The 20,279-nt window shown below is 40.8% G+C and overlaps 1 protein-coding gene across 1 annotated transcript in view; it reads left to right on the forward strand.

Annotated features, from left to right (window-relative positions):
* GABRG3 (gamma-aminobutyric acid type A receptor subunit gamma3) overlaps nucleotides 1-20,069 on the forward strand; it is a 422,587-nt gene extending 402,518 nt beyond the window's left edge. Inside the window, exons 7-10 of the mRNA XM_054694802.1 lie at nucleotides 11,652-11,804; nucleotides 12,434-12,630; nucleotides 12,944-13,003; nucleotides 18,809-20,069. Of these exons, the coding sequence (XP_054550777.1) occupies nucleotides 11,652-11,804; nucleotides 12,434-12,630; nucleotides 12,944-13,003; nucleotides 18,809-19,090 (692 nt within the window). The 3' untranslated portion in view covers nucleotides 19,091-20,069. The remainder of the gene's footprint in view (nucleotides 1-11,651; nucleotides 11,805-12,433; nucleotides 12,631-12,943; nucleotides 13,004-18,808) is intronic.
* The last annotated feature ends 210 nt before the right edge of the window (nucleotides 20,070-20,279 follow it).

The raw sequence follows: 20,279 nt of genomic DNA on the forward strand, positions 1-20,279 counted from the left end.
ATTTAAGTGAACTAACATCTGTACAGAATTGCCATCCAGATAGGTGGGTGGGTGGAAGGGTGGATGGATGGATAGATAAATTGTATATAAAGCCTGTCTATTATTACCGTTTTAGCATACTTTCTGGGAGGGAATATTGCAAGATTTACACATCGGCTTTATTAATAAATAGTCCATGAAATCAACTGCTAGCATTTTAATCAGTGACACATGTTTTAACTAACTATAGTGAGATTCACATTTTGAATGCAATAGGAATGTATGTTTAAAATAGCTCCTGTCGAAGAAATGCAAAGTATTTTCTTCTTGGCTTCTTGTCATGTTTGTCTGAGTACAATCTGAGTAATAAATCAGTCTGGCTTTTAGAGTAGGAATTTTAAAAATAGCAATAGCCTTTGTTCACAAGAGTAGGTGAAAAAAGTCTTTCAAACCTACTATGAGTCATTCTCTAATTCAAAGAGGAAATGTGGAAAAACTACTGTGTGGTCAAATGAACTGCTCATTCCTTAGAAAATTGAAATTCTGTGATACAGATTACAACTGATAATCATATTTAATTAATTATTCCTGTAAAGCAAAATCATCTTTCTCTAGGACCTGAATAAATTACAATAGTCTCCTCTTTATTTGTGGGGAAAATGTTCTAAGACACCTGGCAGATGCCTGAAACTGTATTAAATAAATAGCACTAAATTCTGTTTATGGTGTATTTATACATTATGTGTTTCCCTTTACATGAATACCTCTGATAAAGTCAAATTTATAAATTAGGCAAGTAAGACATTAACAACAATGCCTAATAATAAAGTAGAACAATTTTAATAATATACCCTACTAAGAGTTAGGTGAATGTGCTCTCCCTCTCTAAATGTCATATTGCATGTAATACTGTTGCCATTGGCAGCTGGTTTGCATCCTCAGTGCACAGCAGTGAATGCCAAATATTGGAAGTAGGGAATTTCATGTCTGGAAGGTGCCAGCCAGAATGGTGGGGGCCATCCTCAAACTCATCACCTTGATCAAGGGCTACAGGCTTTTTATAGGGAGGGTGAATGCAGAAAACAAGAGCGCTGTGGGAGTTGTTTGGAGAGAGGGTCAGGGATGCCTTTGGTTTCTGGAGAGGAAAGGGGTATATGCTTGGCATTATTGTGGATTTGCAGACTTTTGGGTACTGTGACCTAGGACTAGGGCCCTGGGCATCATCAACTGTGTTCAGCTTGCTCGTTTCCTGAAAAACAAATTGGTCCTTATCCTATAGTTCTGCATTCTTTGGTCTGCAAAGAGGTAGGTTAATGTATGTCCAGAGGATGCACCATGGCCTGAGGCTTAGTTCAATTGTACAGATTAACCTTGTATATGTTGGGTTTGTATGTGTTGGGACCAGCCTGGCCTGGTTTCAATATTCTCAGAGTGTGGTTGACCACACATCATGAATTCTTGGAAAACAAAAGCTTAGATAAGGAGGGACTATGGTATATGTTACACTGGTATTTGTACATTACCATTTAGGGTTTTATTGGATTCTCATTGTGTGCTTGAAAAAGGTAGGACGTATGCCAATGTCTTTATTAAGAGATGAGAATCGAATCTCAGAAAGATTGAAGGCCTGGCCTTCAGCAGTGCACCCAACACATGCCAAAGCTGAAGCTGAACCCTCTTTTTTTATGTCATAAGGGTCTCCATGACATCACTGCTACAAAGAGTTAGCTTTCTTCCTTAGCTAACTCTGGGTCTTCAAAACATCTTATTTTCTCTACTCCACTGTTGGGATAAGCTTCATTGGAATATTCCCTGGCATGGATCAAATTTTACATCATTTGATTTCATGACTGCTTCAATCACTTGATCTGAATTCTTAAACCAGTACATTGACATTAAGAGGTGTTAATTAGCATAGTGGGTCATCAATTAGATAACCTGGGCAGGATTATCTCTTTGTACAAGGATACTTTTCTTATTTTTCTTTTCTACTGGTTGTCATTGAACAGACACTTCAGTGTTTCCTGGATGATAATGGTTCTTTGGATATTGTTCCCTTACCCACTCTGCTCTCCACAACTCATTGAGAGAAAAGAATAAGAATGTTGCTGCAGCACCACTTCCAGCTCTTTCCCTAAAACACATGCCTGTTTCTCTTCACCCAGGCCTTGCCTCACCCCTATACCTGTCTCCATGGCCATTAATGAGTTGTTAGGTCAAGGTCGTGCTCCTCAGGACTTAGTGCACTTTTCCTTCTGATTTGCTCTAAACAGGAGGAGATGTATTTAACTTATCAGGATACTATACACTTAAAACAGAATTTCAGTAGTTTTCCAGCTGCCTGGCCCACTCTGCTGCCCAGGTGCCCTGATGGTCTCGATGGGTGCTTCCCAGCCCAGTCGATTCAGGGTGACTCAGGCTTGGCTTCTCCTGTGGCCCATGTCACCAATGTCCTGGTCACTCCTAGTGCCTGCAAAAAGTGTGGTCATCTGCTTATTCTTCCTAGGGAATAAAGAACATGATTCAAGAAGTCACACAGCCTCAGATAAAGTATACTTTGACAGTCTTAATTATAAGAACATTTAGAAATTATTCTGTTTTTTAATCTCAAATGTGTGAACCATGTTGACATTTTGCAAACATCTAAATTTCTTTCCTCCACTACCCTATATACCAACATTACATTTATTTCTTTCTCCATGAATTCTTTTATTAATATTGGATATGACTTTTTGTTTGTTTTGTTTATAAAAGCCTTGCTATCAAATCTACTGGGGTAAGTGTATGCAGATAATTTTAAATTTTTTGTTTTGTCAGTAAATAAACTCTAGAGGCCTAGACTTTACCTAGAATTCTACAGTGTAATGACTTGCCCATTTTTCAGAACCAATTATGTTGGATTTACAACAAAATCTCTTTTTAAAAAAGAAATCATCAAACCCACAGTTATAATGAGGAATTAAGAATGCACCCTTGGCTTACAATTCATCATAGCTCCCCAAATATGTCATAAGTAAAAGGATAGGACCCATTGCGGTAGCTTTTTATTTCTTTGTAATAAAGTCAGATAAAAGGAGTAAAAAAAATGCTTTGGTCTTGATTTAAGTCTTACTTCAAAAGGATCTGAGGATGGTGAGAAATTAATGCTCTTGGCTCCTATAACATCTTAAGGTGGTTAAGCTTATGCCCAAGGAGAATCTTCTCAGCACCAGTTGACAGCATGGGCCTAGTTAGTGGGCTGAGGAATAAGACTGGAGTAGACATTTCAGTTGTGGTCGCTGCCAGTTCCTCGCTAGTACAGGATTTCTTTTTCTGTATGCCAATTTCATTGTACAGAAAGCTAGAATGTTTTCTAGGGAACAGATGAAACTTCATAATAATACTTGGATTCAATGGAATAATATTGCTTGTTTTATATAAAGAAATGTGTTTTCCTAAATTAGAATAGCTATTTGAATAATACAACAATGGGAAAAAATAGCCGAAGGACACAAAAATATCAATTTGAAAGGAAACCTGCACTCCTATTTATTGCAGCATTATTTATAGTAGCCAAGATAAGGAAACAACCCAAATGCCCCCAAAGTAGATGAATGGCTCAAAAAATTGTGGTATACACTATGGAAAGCTGTGTGGAGATTCCTCAACCTACTAAAGATAAAGCTTCCATATGATCCAGCAATTCCACTCCTAGGTATTTACCCAAAGGACACAGAAACATTAATTCCAAATAGCACCTGCACCCCTATGTTTATAGCAGCACAATTTGCAATATATTGCTAAGCTTTGGAAACAACCCAAATGCCCAAAAGTAGATGTCTGGATCAAGAAGATGTGGTACATATACACAATGGAATATTATTCAGCAACCAAAAAAGATGGACACATGCAATTTGCAGCAGCATGGATGGAGCTGGGAGGGATCATGCTCAGTGAAATAAGCCAGAAAGAAAAAGAAAAATACCGGATGGTCTCACTCATAACAGGAATCTAGAAAATCTAAATAAGGGGCCAGGAAAAATAATCAGTGTAAGAAAGAAAAAACCCCAAATCAACAAACAACTATGAACCAGAGACACACTTTGGGGGCAGTGGGGAAAGGAGGAATTGGGGTCAAAATCAGGGGGTTGCAATTGTATGGGGAATAGAAAAAAATTGTGGTATATTTATACAATGGAATATTACTCAATGATCAAAAAAGATAAATTCATACCATTTGCAGCAACATGGATGGAACTGGAAGGGATTATGCTAGCCAAAATAAGTCAGACACATCAGTGTAAAAAAATAATAACAGTATAAAACACAACAGAACAAAAACAGACAATTATAAACCAGAGATATCCTGCAGGGGAGGAGGAGGGAGCGGGATCAGAGGGAGGGAGGGAGGAGCACAGGGGACTGAGGTGATGGTGCACAGGTGCATTGGGGAAGCAAATTCTGTGGGTCTACACCTGAGGGGGTGGGGGGAAGCAAACATTGTTTAAAAATGAACAATGATGTGAAAAATAAATTAAAATAAAAAATAAGTTAGGAGGAAAAAGATAAACATCAGATGGTCTCACTTATATGTGGAATATAAAAAAAGCAAAAAAAAAGTCAAAACTGGGCCTCCCCGGTGGCGCAGCGGTTGTGCGCTGGGTTGCGAAGCTGCCCACAGCCTCTGCAGCACTGGTTCGATCCCCGGCTGCTTCCCGGCCACCAGAGGAGGATCCCACATGGCGCGCAGACCTCTCCTGCCGCCCGCTGCTCCCCTCAGCAGTGTACTTCGGTCAGTCTGCCTGCTCTGCTCCCCACTCTGGCTCTGGTGAATTCTCTCACCCTCCTGTGCTTCTTTTTTTTTTTTTAGAGGCATGCTTTATTTATTTATTTATGTTTGTTTGTTTGTTTTTTTGTTTATACATGCACTGGGTACAGTCAGAAGCGCGGGAGGGCGAGAGAATTCACCAGAGCCAGAGCGGGGAGCAGAGCAGGCAGAAGGACAGAAGTACACTGCTGAGGGGAGCAGCGGGCGGCAGGAGAGGTCTGCACGCCATGTGGGACCCTCCTCCAGTGGCCGGGGAGCAGCCGGGGATTGAACCGGTGCCGCAGAGGCCGCGGGCAGCTTCGCAACCCAGCGCTCAACCGCTGCGCCACTGGGCCCTCCTGCGCTTCTGACTGTACCCAGTGCTTGTATAAATAATAAATAAATAAATCTTAAAAAAAAAAGTCAAAACTAGCAAGCTGGCCATAGTTTGGAGGCATACAGCAAGGGGAGGGAGAAGGGGAGTCAAAAAAGTGGGGGGAAGAACACAGTGGAGCATGGTAATGGTTCATGGATGACATGTCTATGGGAGACCTATAGGACCTACAGCAATGTAAGAAAATTTTAAAAATAAGTAAAAATTTTAAAACAATCTATAAATTATATTATAAAAAATACAGTCATTTTGAACAGGCAAAAATGCATTTAATAAAAGTTAGGTGAGTTAGGTGAGAATAATTGTTCTGTTGTCTTCTGGACTTGACTGTTGTTTTGGAGAAAGCTGGGCCCAATCACACACTTTTCCCTTGGAAGTGTGTGCCGAAACAGAAAGTCGGCAGCTCTGTCGTTTCCATGACAGTCGCTGTCCATTTCCACAACTCCATCCACATGTTTTGTCCACTGATTCATGTGACAAATATCACCTTTTGAGATATAGCCGAGCCTTTGACTATAATTTAGAAAAGTGGTATCATTCCATTAGGAAATTTTCTCTCAAACAAACCAGGTGAAAAGCATAATGTTTTCACCACTCCAAGATGAATAACTCCCAATGACTTGAGATATACACTTTTTTCATATTCCTAATTATTCATTATGACAATTCTTAGAATTTTCCAGATTTATTTTGATACAAACATGTAGACTAATTGTTGAAAAGCTAGATTTGATGAAGTCGTTACTTATTTCTGTTTTAAGCACTAATTGATCTTAAATAGAAAATTCCCCAGGAGTCATAGAAAATAAGATGTGGGCCACAGGGAAAATTGGCTTCCTAGTGCCAGTTTTTCACTGAAATTCTTCCTTATTGTGGCTTTAACTCCAGAGATAAATTACTGATTATAAACAACCTAGTCTTGACAAGAAGCACACTCAACTAAAAAAAGTTTCAACTCGAATCTAAATAAATTATTTTCAGAAACTAACCCCATTTTGATATAAGGCTATTATTTTTAAGGAAGTTTTATTTCTTAGTAAGAAGCAGTAAGGCTCTGACAATATTTGATAAGTAGTGAGCATTAAGTTTTATATCTTGATTGAAGAAGTTCGATACAGATTGTGAATTTCATGCTGAAATACACCAAAGATGATATGCAGTGTCCACCATATTAGGGTTCTTGGAGAAGCAAGCTCCATGTGAGAAGTATCCCTTCTATACCTGCTACTTAGAACTGGCCAGGGAATGGCCAGGACAAGATGAGAGGAAGTTGAATGCAGGAAATTGGTCAGACAAGAGACTGAAGACAGAGAAGATGAATGAGATGTGAGACTATCCAAGGTTAGTAAGGATGGAAGGCTTGTGCCTGCAGATGCATGAAACAAAGGGAGTGTAACTAGAGGTCCAGTTCAGAGGAACCTTGATAACATTAGGACAGCAGTGAGCTCCCTGCGCCTGAGACAAAGCCCAAGACAAGAGGGAAAGGAAGAAATGCCCTGGTTCCTCCCACTGGCCACTCAGCCAGCTGCCTCTCCACCGGTGATCATTTGGTCGCTCACCCACCCGGGAGCTGGAGAAAAACAGTCATCAGCCTCCGTGAGGTCAGTGTGGGGGAGAGGAGGGACAAGGGATAGAACTGTGCAGACATCCAGCACAGACATAACATAAACACTAAGCATAAACGTAAATGTGCTAAATGAAAGATCTCCTTAAATCCCCACCTCCATAAGCTGCCTTTTCTGGAGACATCTGTTGGGTCCTGTCTGTCATCTTGAAAGCCTAAACATCTGCTCAGCCTTTTCCATCATCTCATTTATTTTTGTTTTAGGATATGTTCACTTGTTATAACAGGTTAGTGGCGTGCAAAATCTGCGGAGTTCAGCATCACGGCCTAATCATCTGCATTCATAATATTACCGAAACCGGGGACCTGCAGCTTGTGTGGTCAAGACTGGTGCCTGGCCCCAAAAGCTGCTTGTGGGCAGAGCAAGGGGCAGTGGGCAGCAGGCATTTACCACCTGCACCAGTGGCCCCACTGCGGCTCAGGCTGCAGGCAGAGGGCCTCTGTGAAGGCAGCAGCAGTGGCGCCTGGTTCAGGGCTGCTAGGAGGAGTTTGGGGCTCCACTGGGCCAGCGCCAGTGCTGTGGCTCCCCCCAGCTGCAGGCAGTAGAGAGGCCTGCGGATTTGGTGCCTGGATCATGGAATGGGCCAGTCAGGTGTGACCTATGAGCAGAGTGGTAAATGGTCCAATCAGCCAGAGGATTGAAAAAGGGCCAATTGACTTATGGGTGGGGGAACCATGGAAAGAGGAGAGAAGGCAGGGCAGGCACCAGCTTGGGATTCACTCTGTTGCCGAGGAAGTTGCTGTTCCTGGCCTCCAAGGAAAGAGGAGACTGATTTTCTCTCTCTGTTCCTGGCCTCAGAAGAAAGAAGAAAGAAGCAGCATCCAGGAGCTGACCTCCACAGAAAGAAGAGAAGCCAAAAAACTTGGCAGAGATTGGGCTGCCTGCACCTGCCTCGGGCCCTGCCTCTGACGCTGCCTGAAAGGAGCACCAAAGACCGTGGACCTAATGTCCCAAAGAGCTGTTTGTTGTTGATGTGGGCCAACAACTCACACTGCCTTTGGTGACCAGGTGACCAGCACTACTGGCCATTGCTACCCAGCACTGTTGTCAAGTGACTGGCCCTGTGTCCGGGCCTTTTGAGAGCTGTTGATCACCCAGCACCACCTCTCAGTGCTGCTACCTCTATTGCTGTCTGGCCCAGTGTCCAGTGCTGTCTGGCTCAGTCTCCAGTGCTGTCCATCCCAACCTTCAGACTGGCCCAGGCTGCTGTTGCAGCAGCATCTCAGCAGCCCTGCCTGTGAGCACCTCCAGCTGTGGTGAGTGGGATCCTGGCCTGCTGCTTGCTGGTATCCCACAAGCTCCAGGCCCTCCTTGACAGTCCAGCACCGTCTTGAATGAGCAACCTTTTGTTTAGGACTTTTGGACACTGTGGGCACCATCAGGGTGAGACTGGCCACTTGTGTCATCAGAAGCTTTTTTTCCCCGTTTGTTAAATAAACCCCATTGTTCCCTGAGCCTAAGTCATCTTGCAGTTGTGCATGCCTGTGAAGAACCCAGAGTCTTCCACCAAACAGTTCCGCCTATAGCTCTGTTTCATTACTGTTGTATATTCATTTTGAATAATCTGCAGGTCTCTGTATTTGCTATAGAAAAATTAACCTAAGAATCTTATCATAGGGAAATTGAACTGAAAACAGATGATCTTAGACTTAGCTTGAGGAAGTAGCCTCATTCAAATTAAAACCAGTGCCTGCTTCTAAACATTGAAAGGGACAGTACAAGTATATTGTCATGTCTGTCCCTAAGGAGCACAGACGTGAGCCATGATGAGGAGCCAAGAACAGACATATTCTGGTGCGAAGTCCCACAAATCGTCCTGAAATACAGCAGAGAGTCGTGGAATGCTCACTGGCTAGTCCTTGAAGATGCTTTTTACAGCCTCGAAATCTGTCTCCTCAAAACCATTTTAAACCTTCATTGCAGATGTAATGAGTTCTGTACTAAAAGAGATTCATTCCTCAGCAATCCATTTAAATTAGGCTTCCTGACAGTTCATCTGACACTGGATTTGAAGGGATTCCTTCAGCTGTAAAAAATCCCAAAGCCTTAGGACACAAGATTTAAACAGATTTTATACCAAGTAAAATATAGTCATAAAACATCCCAGCTCAGTTCTCTCGGGCATTTCTAGCTGTGCCCAAGTTCTGTCTTGTTTGTAGTGTGAAAGCACCTTTGGATACCTGGGGATGAGATATTTTTCATTTTAGTTATGTCTCTGATGTACCGTAATGGAGTCAGCTGCCCGTAAAAGAACAGCGTGTGATGGTATATTGAGAAAACACCAACCCTTGTTTTATTACCCACGAGTGTTGCCCACCCATGTGAAGCTTCTAAGGCATTAATTTTAAAGACTTTAATCCACAGTAGCCTAGTAACAAGGTTAGGCAGCGAGGGACTAGCTACAAAGTCACAGCAACAGAGTACTGTAAAGTAAGAGTCAGTTCAAGGGAGGGTGAGAGCTGGCTCGTAGATAATAAAAATCAGGTGGACTAGGCAAATTAATCAAATTGGGCACAGAGTATGAATCATAATCATTGATAATTTTCACTAAGACATTTTCATTCAGTCTTAATATCATTTTCATTTTGTTAAAAAATACTTTCTAATTTACATTTGTTCTTTGATCTATGGGGTGTTTACCCTTTTTATTTTAAGATAATTGATTAAAATATAGTTGTAAGAAATAGTACAGGAATCCCACATATCTTGTACCCAGTTGCACCAATGGCAGGGCTTCGCAGGGGAAGAGAATGACCTTCAAACCTTTGTTAGCAGGAGGGCCTGGGAAAGTTGTAAACTAGTGACACTCTCCTGCTCCTGCAGTGGTCACTTTGAGAGCTTCCTCAGACCTCTTTTGTGAACACCTAGTGGGCACAAGGAAGGAATGGTGCCCGTGTCTACAGTTCTCAGAAGCTTCTCACTCTTGTGCTTGTGCTTGTGTATAGGGAGCCCAAGAAATTTGTAAAAATTACTATTTCATGTTTCCACTGGCTTATGGCATGCAGCAGCCTCTTCTCCAGGTAAGGGCATTCCATATTCTGTATCTCTGCAGCTATATTTGATAATCTAGATTCTGGAATAGTGGTTTTCCCTGTAACCTCATTTTTCTGCTGGGTCCAAAAAATAAAAGGGGGGGGATATTCAGTGTGTATCTCTTTTTACAATAAAGACATTAGTAACAACTTCCCTATTCTGTATATTTTGGAGCTGCAACAAGAAGTTATGCCTTATTTACTGTCCAACCCATAGTCCTGATTCTTCATCTGATTAAAAACCAATGGGGGATATGTCTAAAAAAATTCAGTGCTAAAGGGAAGAGGCTGTAGGTTAAATGGATCAATCTGCAAGGACTATATAGGGAAACATAAAGAAAAATAATATGTTTGAAATATTGAATTAATTTTCAGGGCTTAATGACCTAATAAAGTAAATAGTCAAAAGGTTCTAGCACTTTATTTTCAGACAACCCTATCAACAGATTAATTTTTGTACAGAATTAGTATATATCAAACTTCCTAAGATTTGCTTGTTCTAAAAATTGAATATTTTGATCAAACATGGTTATAAACATGAAGGAAAAACTGATTTTAGTAAAAATCACACATTTTTGTTAAGTATGAAATACAAAACATTTTTATTTCAGTGATCATAAAAAAAGGGAAGGAATGGGTATGAAGTCAACTATTTAAATAGAACACATATGTGAGTCCCCCTTTTAAAATGTCATAATAGGGCCTTTCAATGATGCAGTGGGTTGAGCACAGCGCTGTGAAGCTGTCCGCAGCCTCTGCAGAGTGGATTCAATTCCCAGCCAACCGGGGAGATGCCCACATCGAATGGCAGACCTCTCCTGTCTCGCCCGCTGCTCTCCTCAGCAGTGCTTTCAGTCTGTCTGCCTGTTCTGCTCCCCATTCTGTCTCTGGTGAATCCTCTCACCCTCCTGCGCCTCTGGCCTGTACCCCAGTTCTTGTATAAATAAAAATAAATCTTTAAAAAAATAAAATGTCACAATATGGGAGAAGAAAGATGTTTTTACCACATTCCTTTCTGGAAACAATTTAATGCAAAAAAAAAAAAAAAACAGTGAAAAGAAAAAAAGTAGAAAGCAACCACAAATCTGCCAATACCAGATGGGGATGGGAGGGGGGTGTGACACTAAAGTGGTCATGAAATTAAAAGAAAACACCAAAAACATACAAATATCTACAATTCTAGGATCAGGTCCAGAGGTTTGGAAAAAAAAAAAAAAGACAAACCCTTCCAGAAGCTTCTACCTGGCACAATGCTGTGTTTATGTTGGGGCAAAAGGGTAACCATCTAGATGAGCATCCTTGAATGTGGTCCCCATGTCAGAGGGGATGCTCCCTAGTGTGCTGTGACTGCTTCACTGGATTCCTGTGCTCCCACAAAGACTCAGCCATGGGTAATTGTTTGATCATTCTCTCGGGACTCCTAGAGGGGCTGCCGAGCCATTTCAGGGTCCTCAGCCAGGACCAAGGTATGTATGCCTTCTCTGACACAAAGGTGAGGCAGACTCCTCCCTGTCCCTTTGTGCCGCTGCATGGCACTGATGACATACCAAAGCCTGACAGGGCTGTAGCTAAGTCTTCCAGGGTGTGGAGACGTTTACAGGTCTGTAACTGGGTCATGGTTGGCAAGTCACAGGTGGGCAGGAGAACTGCCACTGCTGCTCTGTGAATGGAAAATGTTTGTGAAAAGACACTTGCATAGTTACAGGCCAGCAGGAGAGCTCTGTAGTTCTAAATTTTTATCCAAGTCATTCATTTAACAACACATTATGAATTAGTTCCCTGTATTATTTTTGACCCAAGTAGGTTTTCTTAATTTGGGCAATATTTTTTTACAGGTGATTATGTTGTCATGACTATATATTTTGAGTTGAGTAGAAGAATGGGCTATTTCACTATTCAAACATACATCCCCTGCATCCTCACTGTGGTTTTGTCATGGGTGTCATTTTGGATCAAAAAAGATGCTACACCAGCAAGAACAGCATTAGGTGAGTTTCAAGTCACTTTTCTACCATCTTGTATAATTTTAATAAGAAGTATTTATAAAAATGCCTCTTTTTTAATGAAGGGGGTTTAGTTCAAATGTATTTGATCTAATTTGAGGGCTACTTGAGCTACACTTAGCTTTCTTAGTGTAGCCAAGATAGATTTTTCCTCCTTATAATAAAATTCTACATGTACCACTTACATTAAGCAGGCATTGGGGATTCAGAAGAGATCAATTCAGAATATATCCCTGTGCTCTAAAAATGATATGATCATAAAAATGTAGTCACATCCCCAGAAGCTGCTACACCCCAGTCTCCTTATACTCTCTTATACTATTGGTGGGAATGTAGACTGGTCCAGCCCCTGTGGAGCACCAGGTAAAGTTTCCACAAAAGATGAAAAATGAAAAAAAAAAAAGATGAAAAATGGATCTGCCATACAACACAGCAATTCCACATAATAAAAAATTTATGAAAATGTACCGTATAAAATTTTGTGCCCATAAAAATCAAAGGTGATACTGCATTTATGTAATGTTGACAAGAATTCACATAGAAATGAAATAGCCATGCTGCAGTGGATGGGTCCGTGGGGCACCTGTAACAGTTGGCTACCTGTGTCCATGCAGGCATCACCACAGTGCTGACCATGACCACCCTCAGCACCATCGCCAGGAAGTCCCTGCCCCGAGTGTCCTATGTGACCGCCATGGACCTCTTTGTGACTGTGTGCTTCTTATTTGTCTTCGCTGCTCTGATGGAATATGCCACCCTCAACTACTACTCAAGTTGTAGAAAACCAGCCACCACTAAAAAGAAAACTTCAGTGAGTCTTAGTAGCGAAGATTTTTGGGAAAAATAGTGGGAGGATCGTTGGAAATAAATGATCCTTATTCCTAAGGGTTTTAAACAACATGATGTAAATACCTAATTTGACAAGACATTAGAAAAAACGAGACAGGTATTCTGGCGGTATAAATGTGACCGTTTTCAGCTGAAGCACCTCTCAGCATTTCCTACCTGTGACATGAATTGATGTAATCACATATTAAAGGCTCTTTAACTAGAGTGATCATTGATGCAGATTTCCATGGCAGTTTTCTAATTTTTTCTTTTTTTTTTTTTTGCTTTTCTTGTAGTTATTACATCCAGATTCCTCAAGATGGATTCATGAGCGAATAAGCCTGCAGGCTCCCTCTGTATGTATAGTAGTACTGCAGGTGCAAATATTTCTGGGAACTCTTAGTAAACTAAGATTGCACTGAAAAGATCTCTTACTGTTTATGCACGCCTGTATTAACAATGAGGGATGAACATACTCCCTTCAAAATATATTTACTGTTAACATCCAATTTACAAAATTTGGAAATTAGAGGAGTTATTCCTAATCCCTTCTAGGGATTACTGTGTGGCACACATATTTCTGATATTTTCTGAGCATTTACATATATATATACAAGAATTTTGGGAAAACTTATGATCTCTATATTATTTGACAGCCTCTTTGTAACTCAAAGATACGAATAAGTGCCTGTGTCATAAATATTATTTTACTGGATTATTTGAACGACTGCATCCCATACTTATAACTGATGTACAAGCAATCTTGGTTGGACACTGAGCTTTTTAATTATATATAAACTCTTATCACTATAGTTTTGTGTACACCTGTGTCTATTTTCTTAGTACCAATGTCTGGAAGCAGAATGGTTGAGTCAAAGAGGTCGCATGGTCTTTGCCAAATGGCCTGCTGCCAGCTCCATGAGTAGCGCAGGATGCTCACCTCCCAGACTCTCCTACGTTAGGCTTGACAGCCAAACAGAAAAACAGCTCCTGCCAAACATGCCCATTGACATTTCTTTGATAATTTATTAAGTTTAATATTTTCACTTGTTTTTAATTTGCTTTTCTGTTTTTGTGAATTGCTTTTTATGTCTTTTAATTTGTATGTTTTTGATATATCCTTTATAATATATTGTCCTAACATGTTTTAAGTAGCAATCTGCCAATTATCTGTTATGTATTAACATATATTTATATACACGTACAATATTTACATAGTCTCATATAGGGTACAATAGAGATATTAACATTTTTGTGTGCCTTTGCCCACATGCACTGTTTTCAGTTTCACATGGTTAAATTTACCTGTCTTCCTTCTGTGGTCCCTGCTTTTAGTTGACTGCCTGGGAAGACTCTTTGTACCTTCAGAGTGTCATGACTCCCCCTCACTTCTTTTAAGTGCTTACTCTATTTGATGCTATCTTCTTTTTTTTTTTAAGATTTATTTATTTATTTATACAAGCACTGGGTATAGTCAGAAGCACAGCAGGGTGAAAGAATTCACCAGAGCCAGAGCAGGGAGCAGAACAGGCAGACTGATGAAGTACATTGCTGAGGGGAGCAGCGGGCATGGCAGGAGAGTTCTGTTGCACCATGTGGGACCCTCGCCAGGGACTGGGCATCGAACCCATGCTGCAGAGGCTGTGGGCAGCTTCGCAGCCCAGCACTCAACCACTGTGCCACCAGGGGAGGCTCTGATGCAAGCTTCTAACTGCTTTCCTTTATCAACTCATTTTTACCTCACTATAACCCATTCTACAGATGAGGAAACTGAGGTTTGGAGAAATTGAGTCCTATAAAAATGAGTGAAACTTTTTTTTTAATGTCATATTCAGTTATTAATGGATCTGAATTTCTGGTAAATGGCTTGAGGTAGGGTTCTAACTTTAAAGAAAAATAAGAAATGTATCTTTTCTCATAACAACTTTTATCATATGACACTTTTGTCATATAACAACCTTTATATATAATCATTTCTTGTATTTTATATATAATCAATTCTATATATACATGAATTCACTAACTACACTGAATGATTTATGCCCTTACATGCATCTTAGGGGAGTTTCTAACTGCTAACTCTATCAGTAACTTAGAGTTAATGCATTTCGTAGAGACTATGTGTCATTGCAGTTCTGACAGAAAGTGAGTAAAGCCATTTTTATAGCCACGGGAAGCCACAGTGAACATACAGATTTTGCCAGCAAATACTACCAAATAACAATAGACTGAAATAGAATGGAAAGGGACATAGAAGGGGGATGCGGGGGAACGAGAGGGGAGCTGAATAACAGAGGCAAATCACATACAGCCAGGAGGGTGGGGGTAGGAGAAGAAATAGCAACATCTTTGATGTCAATAGTAGAAATGATACCCCAAAAGGAAGAAAGAATCTTTTAGTGCAGAGAAAAAGAAATTGCCACAAAAACAATATAGAAAACATTTCTCAAGAGGGAACGTATAAGAACCTTGAAGAAAATCCATAGAAAAATAATTTGTAGACAGAAAAAGTGTCAGACAAGGTGAGAAAACACAATCAGAGAGACATTCAATTCGAGTTTAAACAGTTGGATAATTGTCAACATTTTCAACCCTGTTTTGAAAGTTCCACAGCCTTAGTCTAGTTAAGGGGCCATAGTTACAACAAGGAAAAGCAAAGATTAGCCTCCTGCCAGCCATGAGGAACAGGATTAAGGATAACATGTCATGTGCTTCATGTAAATAGTTTCCATGTCTCCGCCTCTGCTTCTAACCTGCAAAATGCAAGGCTAACCCGCTGCACGTGTGCGCCCAGGAAGCCAGCGGCTCCAGGGAGTCACTGGCTGCCTGTACACATGGAATGAGTCACGGATCCAGCTGGGGGGAAAATTACCTTGGAGACTCATTAATTAAAAACTTCATTTTGGACACAGTTTGAAATTTTCATGACAAATGAGAGGAATGCATTTAAAGGAGTACTTAAGCAATGTAACATATGGCTGTTTAGGGCTTTTAACATCCCAAGTTTTATTTCAATATTGTAAATTGGAATTAGTTTCATTTCAAAGCAGTGAGGTAAAAAGACATAAATAGTGCTCTCTTAATTACTGGATCAGGTTTATGTCTCAGCTTGCTTGTGTTTATGATTCCCTACATGAAGAAGTGAAATACAGCTTTCTCATCTACCTAGAAACCTTGCTGCTTGTAGGCCTGTGGCTCAGGTCACCTGTTAGATCTCTAGTGAACTGTCCCCACCCCTGAAGAAGCTTCTCCTGGCCACTCTGTCATTGATCTTTGAGGTGGCCCTGCCTGTGATTGCCTGGTCTCCCCTCCAAGTGGCTGTACATAGGCACACAGCATTGATGGTCTGGCTCACACTGTCAAAACACTCATTCAGTTTATTATTTAACAAAGACAGATTTCTCCAGTTGGAGCTTATCAAATAGTCACTGGATTAGAGTCAGGAATCTTTTTTTCACTAAATGCCCACTAAATTTTTTTTAAGATTTATTTTATTTATACAAGAACTGGGGTACAGGCCAGATGCTCAGGAGTGTGAGGATTCACCAGAGACAGAGCAGGGAACAGAACAGGCAGACTGACAAAATACACTGCTGAGGGGAGCAGCGGGCAAGACAGGAGAGAGGTCTGCTTGCCATGTGGGCTGCTCCAAGGCCTGCGGGGATGGAACCGGCACTGCAGAAGCTGTGGACAGCTTCACAGCGCTGCGCTCAACCACTTGAGCCACCAGGGAGGCCCTCCCACTAATTTTTATACCCACTCAGGTTTAACAGCCATCGACCTGGAGGAGATACAGCCGCCTTACAGCTGGACAGTGAGGCTGCTATTTCTCCCACTGCTCAGAATTGTGAAGGGACACAGGCTGTTGCGCCATGACCCTCTAGCTTTGACCATTGGCATGTGGACAGCTGGCAATGTTTGTGAACACAGTGTGGGACATTTGGCTTTGAGTCAGTCCTCATACACGCACACTTCACATTTAAAAGGATGCCTCAAAAGGTTTCCAGTAATGACTCTGAGTACTTCAGACTTACACCTGCTTCAGTTAAGAACATATTTAATCAAATGACCATCCAGAAGAAGGAAAAGGCTGCCATGGTCCCTTGTGATAGTAGTTAGGGTAAAAATACAAGAAATATTCCTGAGACCCTCTAAGTGAATCCTGAAGGGTCTCTCCCAGCATTGGCAAGGGAGACAGCTGGGAACTGGACCTCGGTGTCCATCCCACCCTTGACCTCAGGCTCAATGGTTTGCTTTGGCAACCTTCCATGTCTAGTTCACCCTGCACATAGCAAACCAAAGCAGAGAAAGGCAACAACTCTGATTTTGAGTTCTTTTACATAAGTTAGCCAAATTTAGAAATGTATCCTCTTAACAGACTTCAATTTTTCATAGTGACTTGGTAAATCTCAACTGCTACCTGAAGCACTGACACATCTATTGGGAGCCACTTCTAAGGTGGAGAGAGAACCGTCTCACATACTAGTGAACGCAGTCGTCCTGGCTCCTTTATCTGCCCACCCTGATATTTGCACATCAGGTAGAGCATGTAGAAAGTAGAAAATGAAACTTTCCAAACATACATCTTTGGCAAAGCCTCTTAAAGGATGAATGGTGCCCAGAGACCACATAATGATAGCTCATATTTTTAATACATTTTATATAATCCTTACATCATTTTTCATTTTTGCACAATGTATGTATTTTCATTTTGGTTATATTCCCCATACAATTGCACCCCCCTTATTTTGACCCAAATCCTTCCTCTCCTTCCCCTCGCCCCCCCATAGTGTGTCTCTGGTTTATAGTTGCTTGTTGATTTTGATTTTTTCTTTATTATAATTAGTCTTTTTCCTGGTCCCTTATTTAGGTTTTCTAAATTCCTGCTATGAGTGAGACCATCTGGTATTTTTCTTTTTCTTTCTGACTTATTTCGCTGAGCATGATCCCTTCCAGTTCCATCCAGTTGCTGCAAATTGCATGTGTTTATCTTTTTTGAATGCTGAGTAATATTCCATGGTGTATATGTACCACATCTTCTTGATCCAGTCATCTATTTTTGGGCATTTGGGTTGTTTCCAAAGCTTAGCTATTGTAAATAGTGCTGCTATAAACATGGGGGTGCAGGTGCCCTTTGGAATGAATGTTTCTGTGTCCTTTGGGTAAATACCTTGGAGTGGAATTGCTGGATCATATGGAAGCTCTATCTTTATTAGATTGAGGAATCTCCACACAGCTCTCCTTAGTGGTTGGACCAGTTTGCACTCCCACCAGCAATGCAGGGGAGTTCCTTTTTCTCCACAACCTCGCCAACAGTTGTTGTTGCTAGTTTTTTTAATATATGCCATTCTCACTGGGGTAAGATGGCATCTCATTGTAGTTTTGATTTGCATTTCCCTGATTACAAGTGATGTTGAACACTTTTTCATATGCCTGTTGGCCATTTGCATTTTCTCTTTGGAAAAAGTTTCTTTTCAGCTCTTCTGCCCATTTTTTGGCTGGATTATTTTCTTTGTTTTTGTTGAGTCTGATCAGCTCTTTGTAGATTTTTGTGATCAGTCCCTTATCATTAGTGTTGTGTGCAAAAATGTTCTCCCAGTTGGTGGGGTTTCTCTTTGTTTTGGTTATTGTCTCTTTTGCTGTGCTGAAGCTCTTTAATTTGATGTAGTCCCAGCTGTTTATCTTTGCCTTCACTGATAGCTCATTTTTTTTAATCTGAATTACATGGACCAAGATCCTCCCAGCATCCCTTTTTTATTATTTAATAATTAGGAAAAATATCCAATGCATCTTTCCACAATACATGTGTACTTTAAATGTATATTAACATTTAAAGGGTAATAAATGTATAGACTTGCTAAAATTCATCAGCAAGGTAGGCAGAACAGGACTTGAGAGGGCTGGTACGCATTTTGCAAATTTGCTCAGCCTCCCTCACCAATATTGAGAAATGCAAGGTTTGAAAACCACATTGTGCTTTTACTTGCATTAGATTGGCCAAGACTGAACTGGTGGGTCCTCACCAAAGTACGTGGAAGGTGAGGAGGTGCTGCTGTCCTCTGAATTGGGTGGGAAGACCTAGCAAGTCAGTTGCGTTATTGATTTCCAAGTGTTCTTACTGCATTTCCTGATGATTGTGATACTGTTCTTGTCGCCAACAGAACTATTCTCTCCTGGACATGAGGCCACCACCACCAGAGATGATCACTTTAAACAAGTCAGTGTACTGGCAGGAATTTGAAGATCCCTGTGTCTACGAGTGTCTGGATGGCAAAGACTGTCAGAGCTTCTTCTGTTGCTATGAAGAATGCAAATCAGGATCTTGGAGAAAAGGGCGTATTCACATAGACATCTTAGAGCTGGACTCCTATTCCCGGGTCTTTTTTCCTACATCCTTCCTGCTCTTTAACTTGGTCTATTGGGTGGGGTACCTATATCTCTAAATGTAGTTTCAGTGATGAGTAAAGAGTGCTAGGTCCCCCCTTTACTTTCTGCCCTCCCCAGACCTGTAGTGACCAGAGTAGCAAGGAAGGACACTGCTTGGTGTATTGAAGTTATATGTACCTTTCAGCAGCACAGGAGTCTGTGGCAAATATTTCTATTTTGTGTTTCACACATGCGTGTGGATGCACACACACACACACACCCACATACACACACACACAAGTTAATTGAATTATAAAGTGATATTCTTGCTAATCCCCTCCTGAATCTGTAGCTTGGTGATATTTACAAATTGTTTGGATATTGGAAGTAGATGCCATTTATCTTTGCAAAGAAATCTGTATAACATGCAAGCAAATATGGGAGAAGCTTTCTCAGACAGGACCTCTTAGGTATCTTCCCTTTGCAGCTTTTGTCACCAGTGTGCACAGGTTCGAGTCCCTGCTGGCTGAGATGCACTCATGCAGACCTCAGCCCCAAGTTTCTGGGGCATCCTGGGTTCAGGTGTGGACTGCAGTGACTTTTGATCCAGTTTCCTCCTTCTGTGGCCTCTTGCTCTGGCACCATCATCATTAGCTAGCATTCCTTTACCTAATAACCTCACTCAGCAGAGGGTGGGTGTACAAGTATCATCCACAAGTTTATAATTGAGGGAAAATTGTGAGTTTCAAAATTCTCACATTCTGAAGCCAACAGTCATGACTAAACCTGAACATCAGAGGTTATTGCTTTAGTCCAAATACTGAAATCAGGCAGTGTTTAAACTTAGGAATTTAGGGTTCTTGGAATAGTTCAGCTTGGGTTCAAAATCTTAACCTTAAGAATTGTATTTTACCAGGCAATGCTCAACTTCAGAGTATGTGACTTATGTTATGTTATATGTTATTATGGATTCAATGTTATCTTTGTCAAGCAAAAAAAAAAAAAAAAAACCCACATTCACAAGCCTTTGTCTTGAAAATGTATTCCAGAGTGTGAAGGAAATGTACATAGAATTTAAAATTTCTTAGTATATCTTAATTTTCACATGAAATCAGCTTTAGAGGCAAAAAAATGAGTAATAACTATCATCAATGATATATTTTGATGAACAAAAATTATTTTATACTTTGAAATATGAATAAGTAGCAAAATTCCAAAGAAAAAAATTCCCTGAAATTATTACTCTTTTGATATTTTTATAACACA

This window comes from Talpa occidentalis, unplaced genomic scaffold, assembly GCF_014898055.3.
Source record: "Talpa occidentalis isolate TD23 unplaced genomic scaffold, MPIMG_talOcc4v2.1 talOcc4.14, whole genome shotgun sequence".
NCBI classification, from domain to species: Eukaryota; Metazoa; Chordata; class Mammalia; order Eulipotyphla; family Talpidae; genus Talpa; species Talpa occidentalis.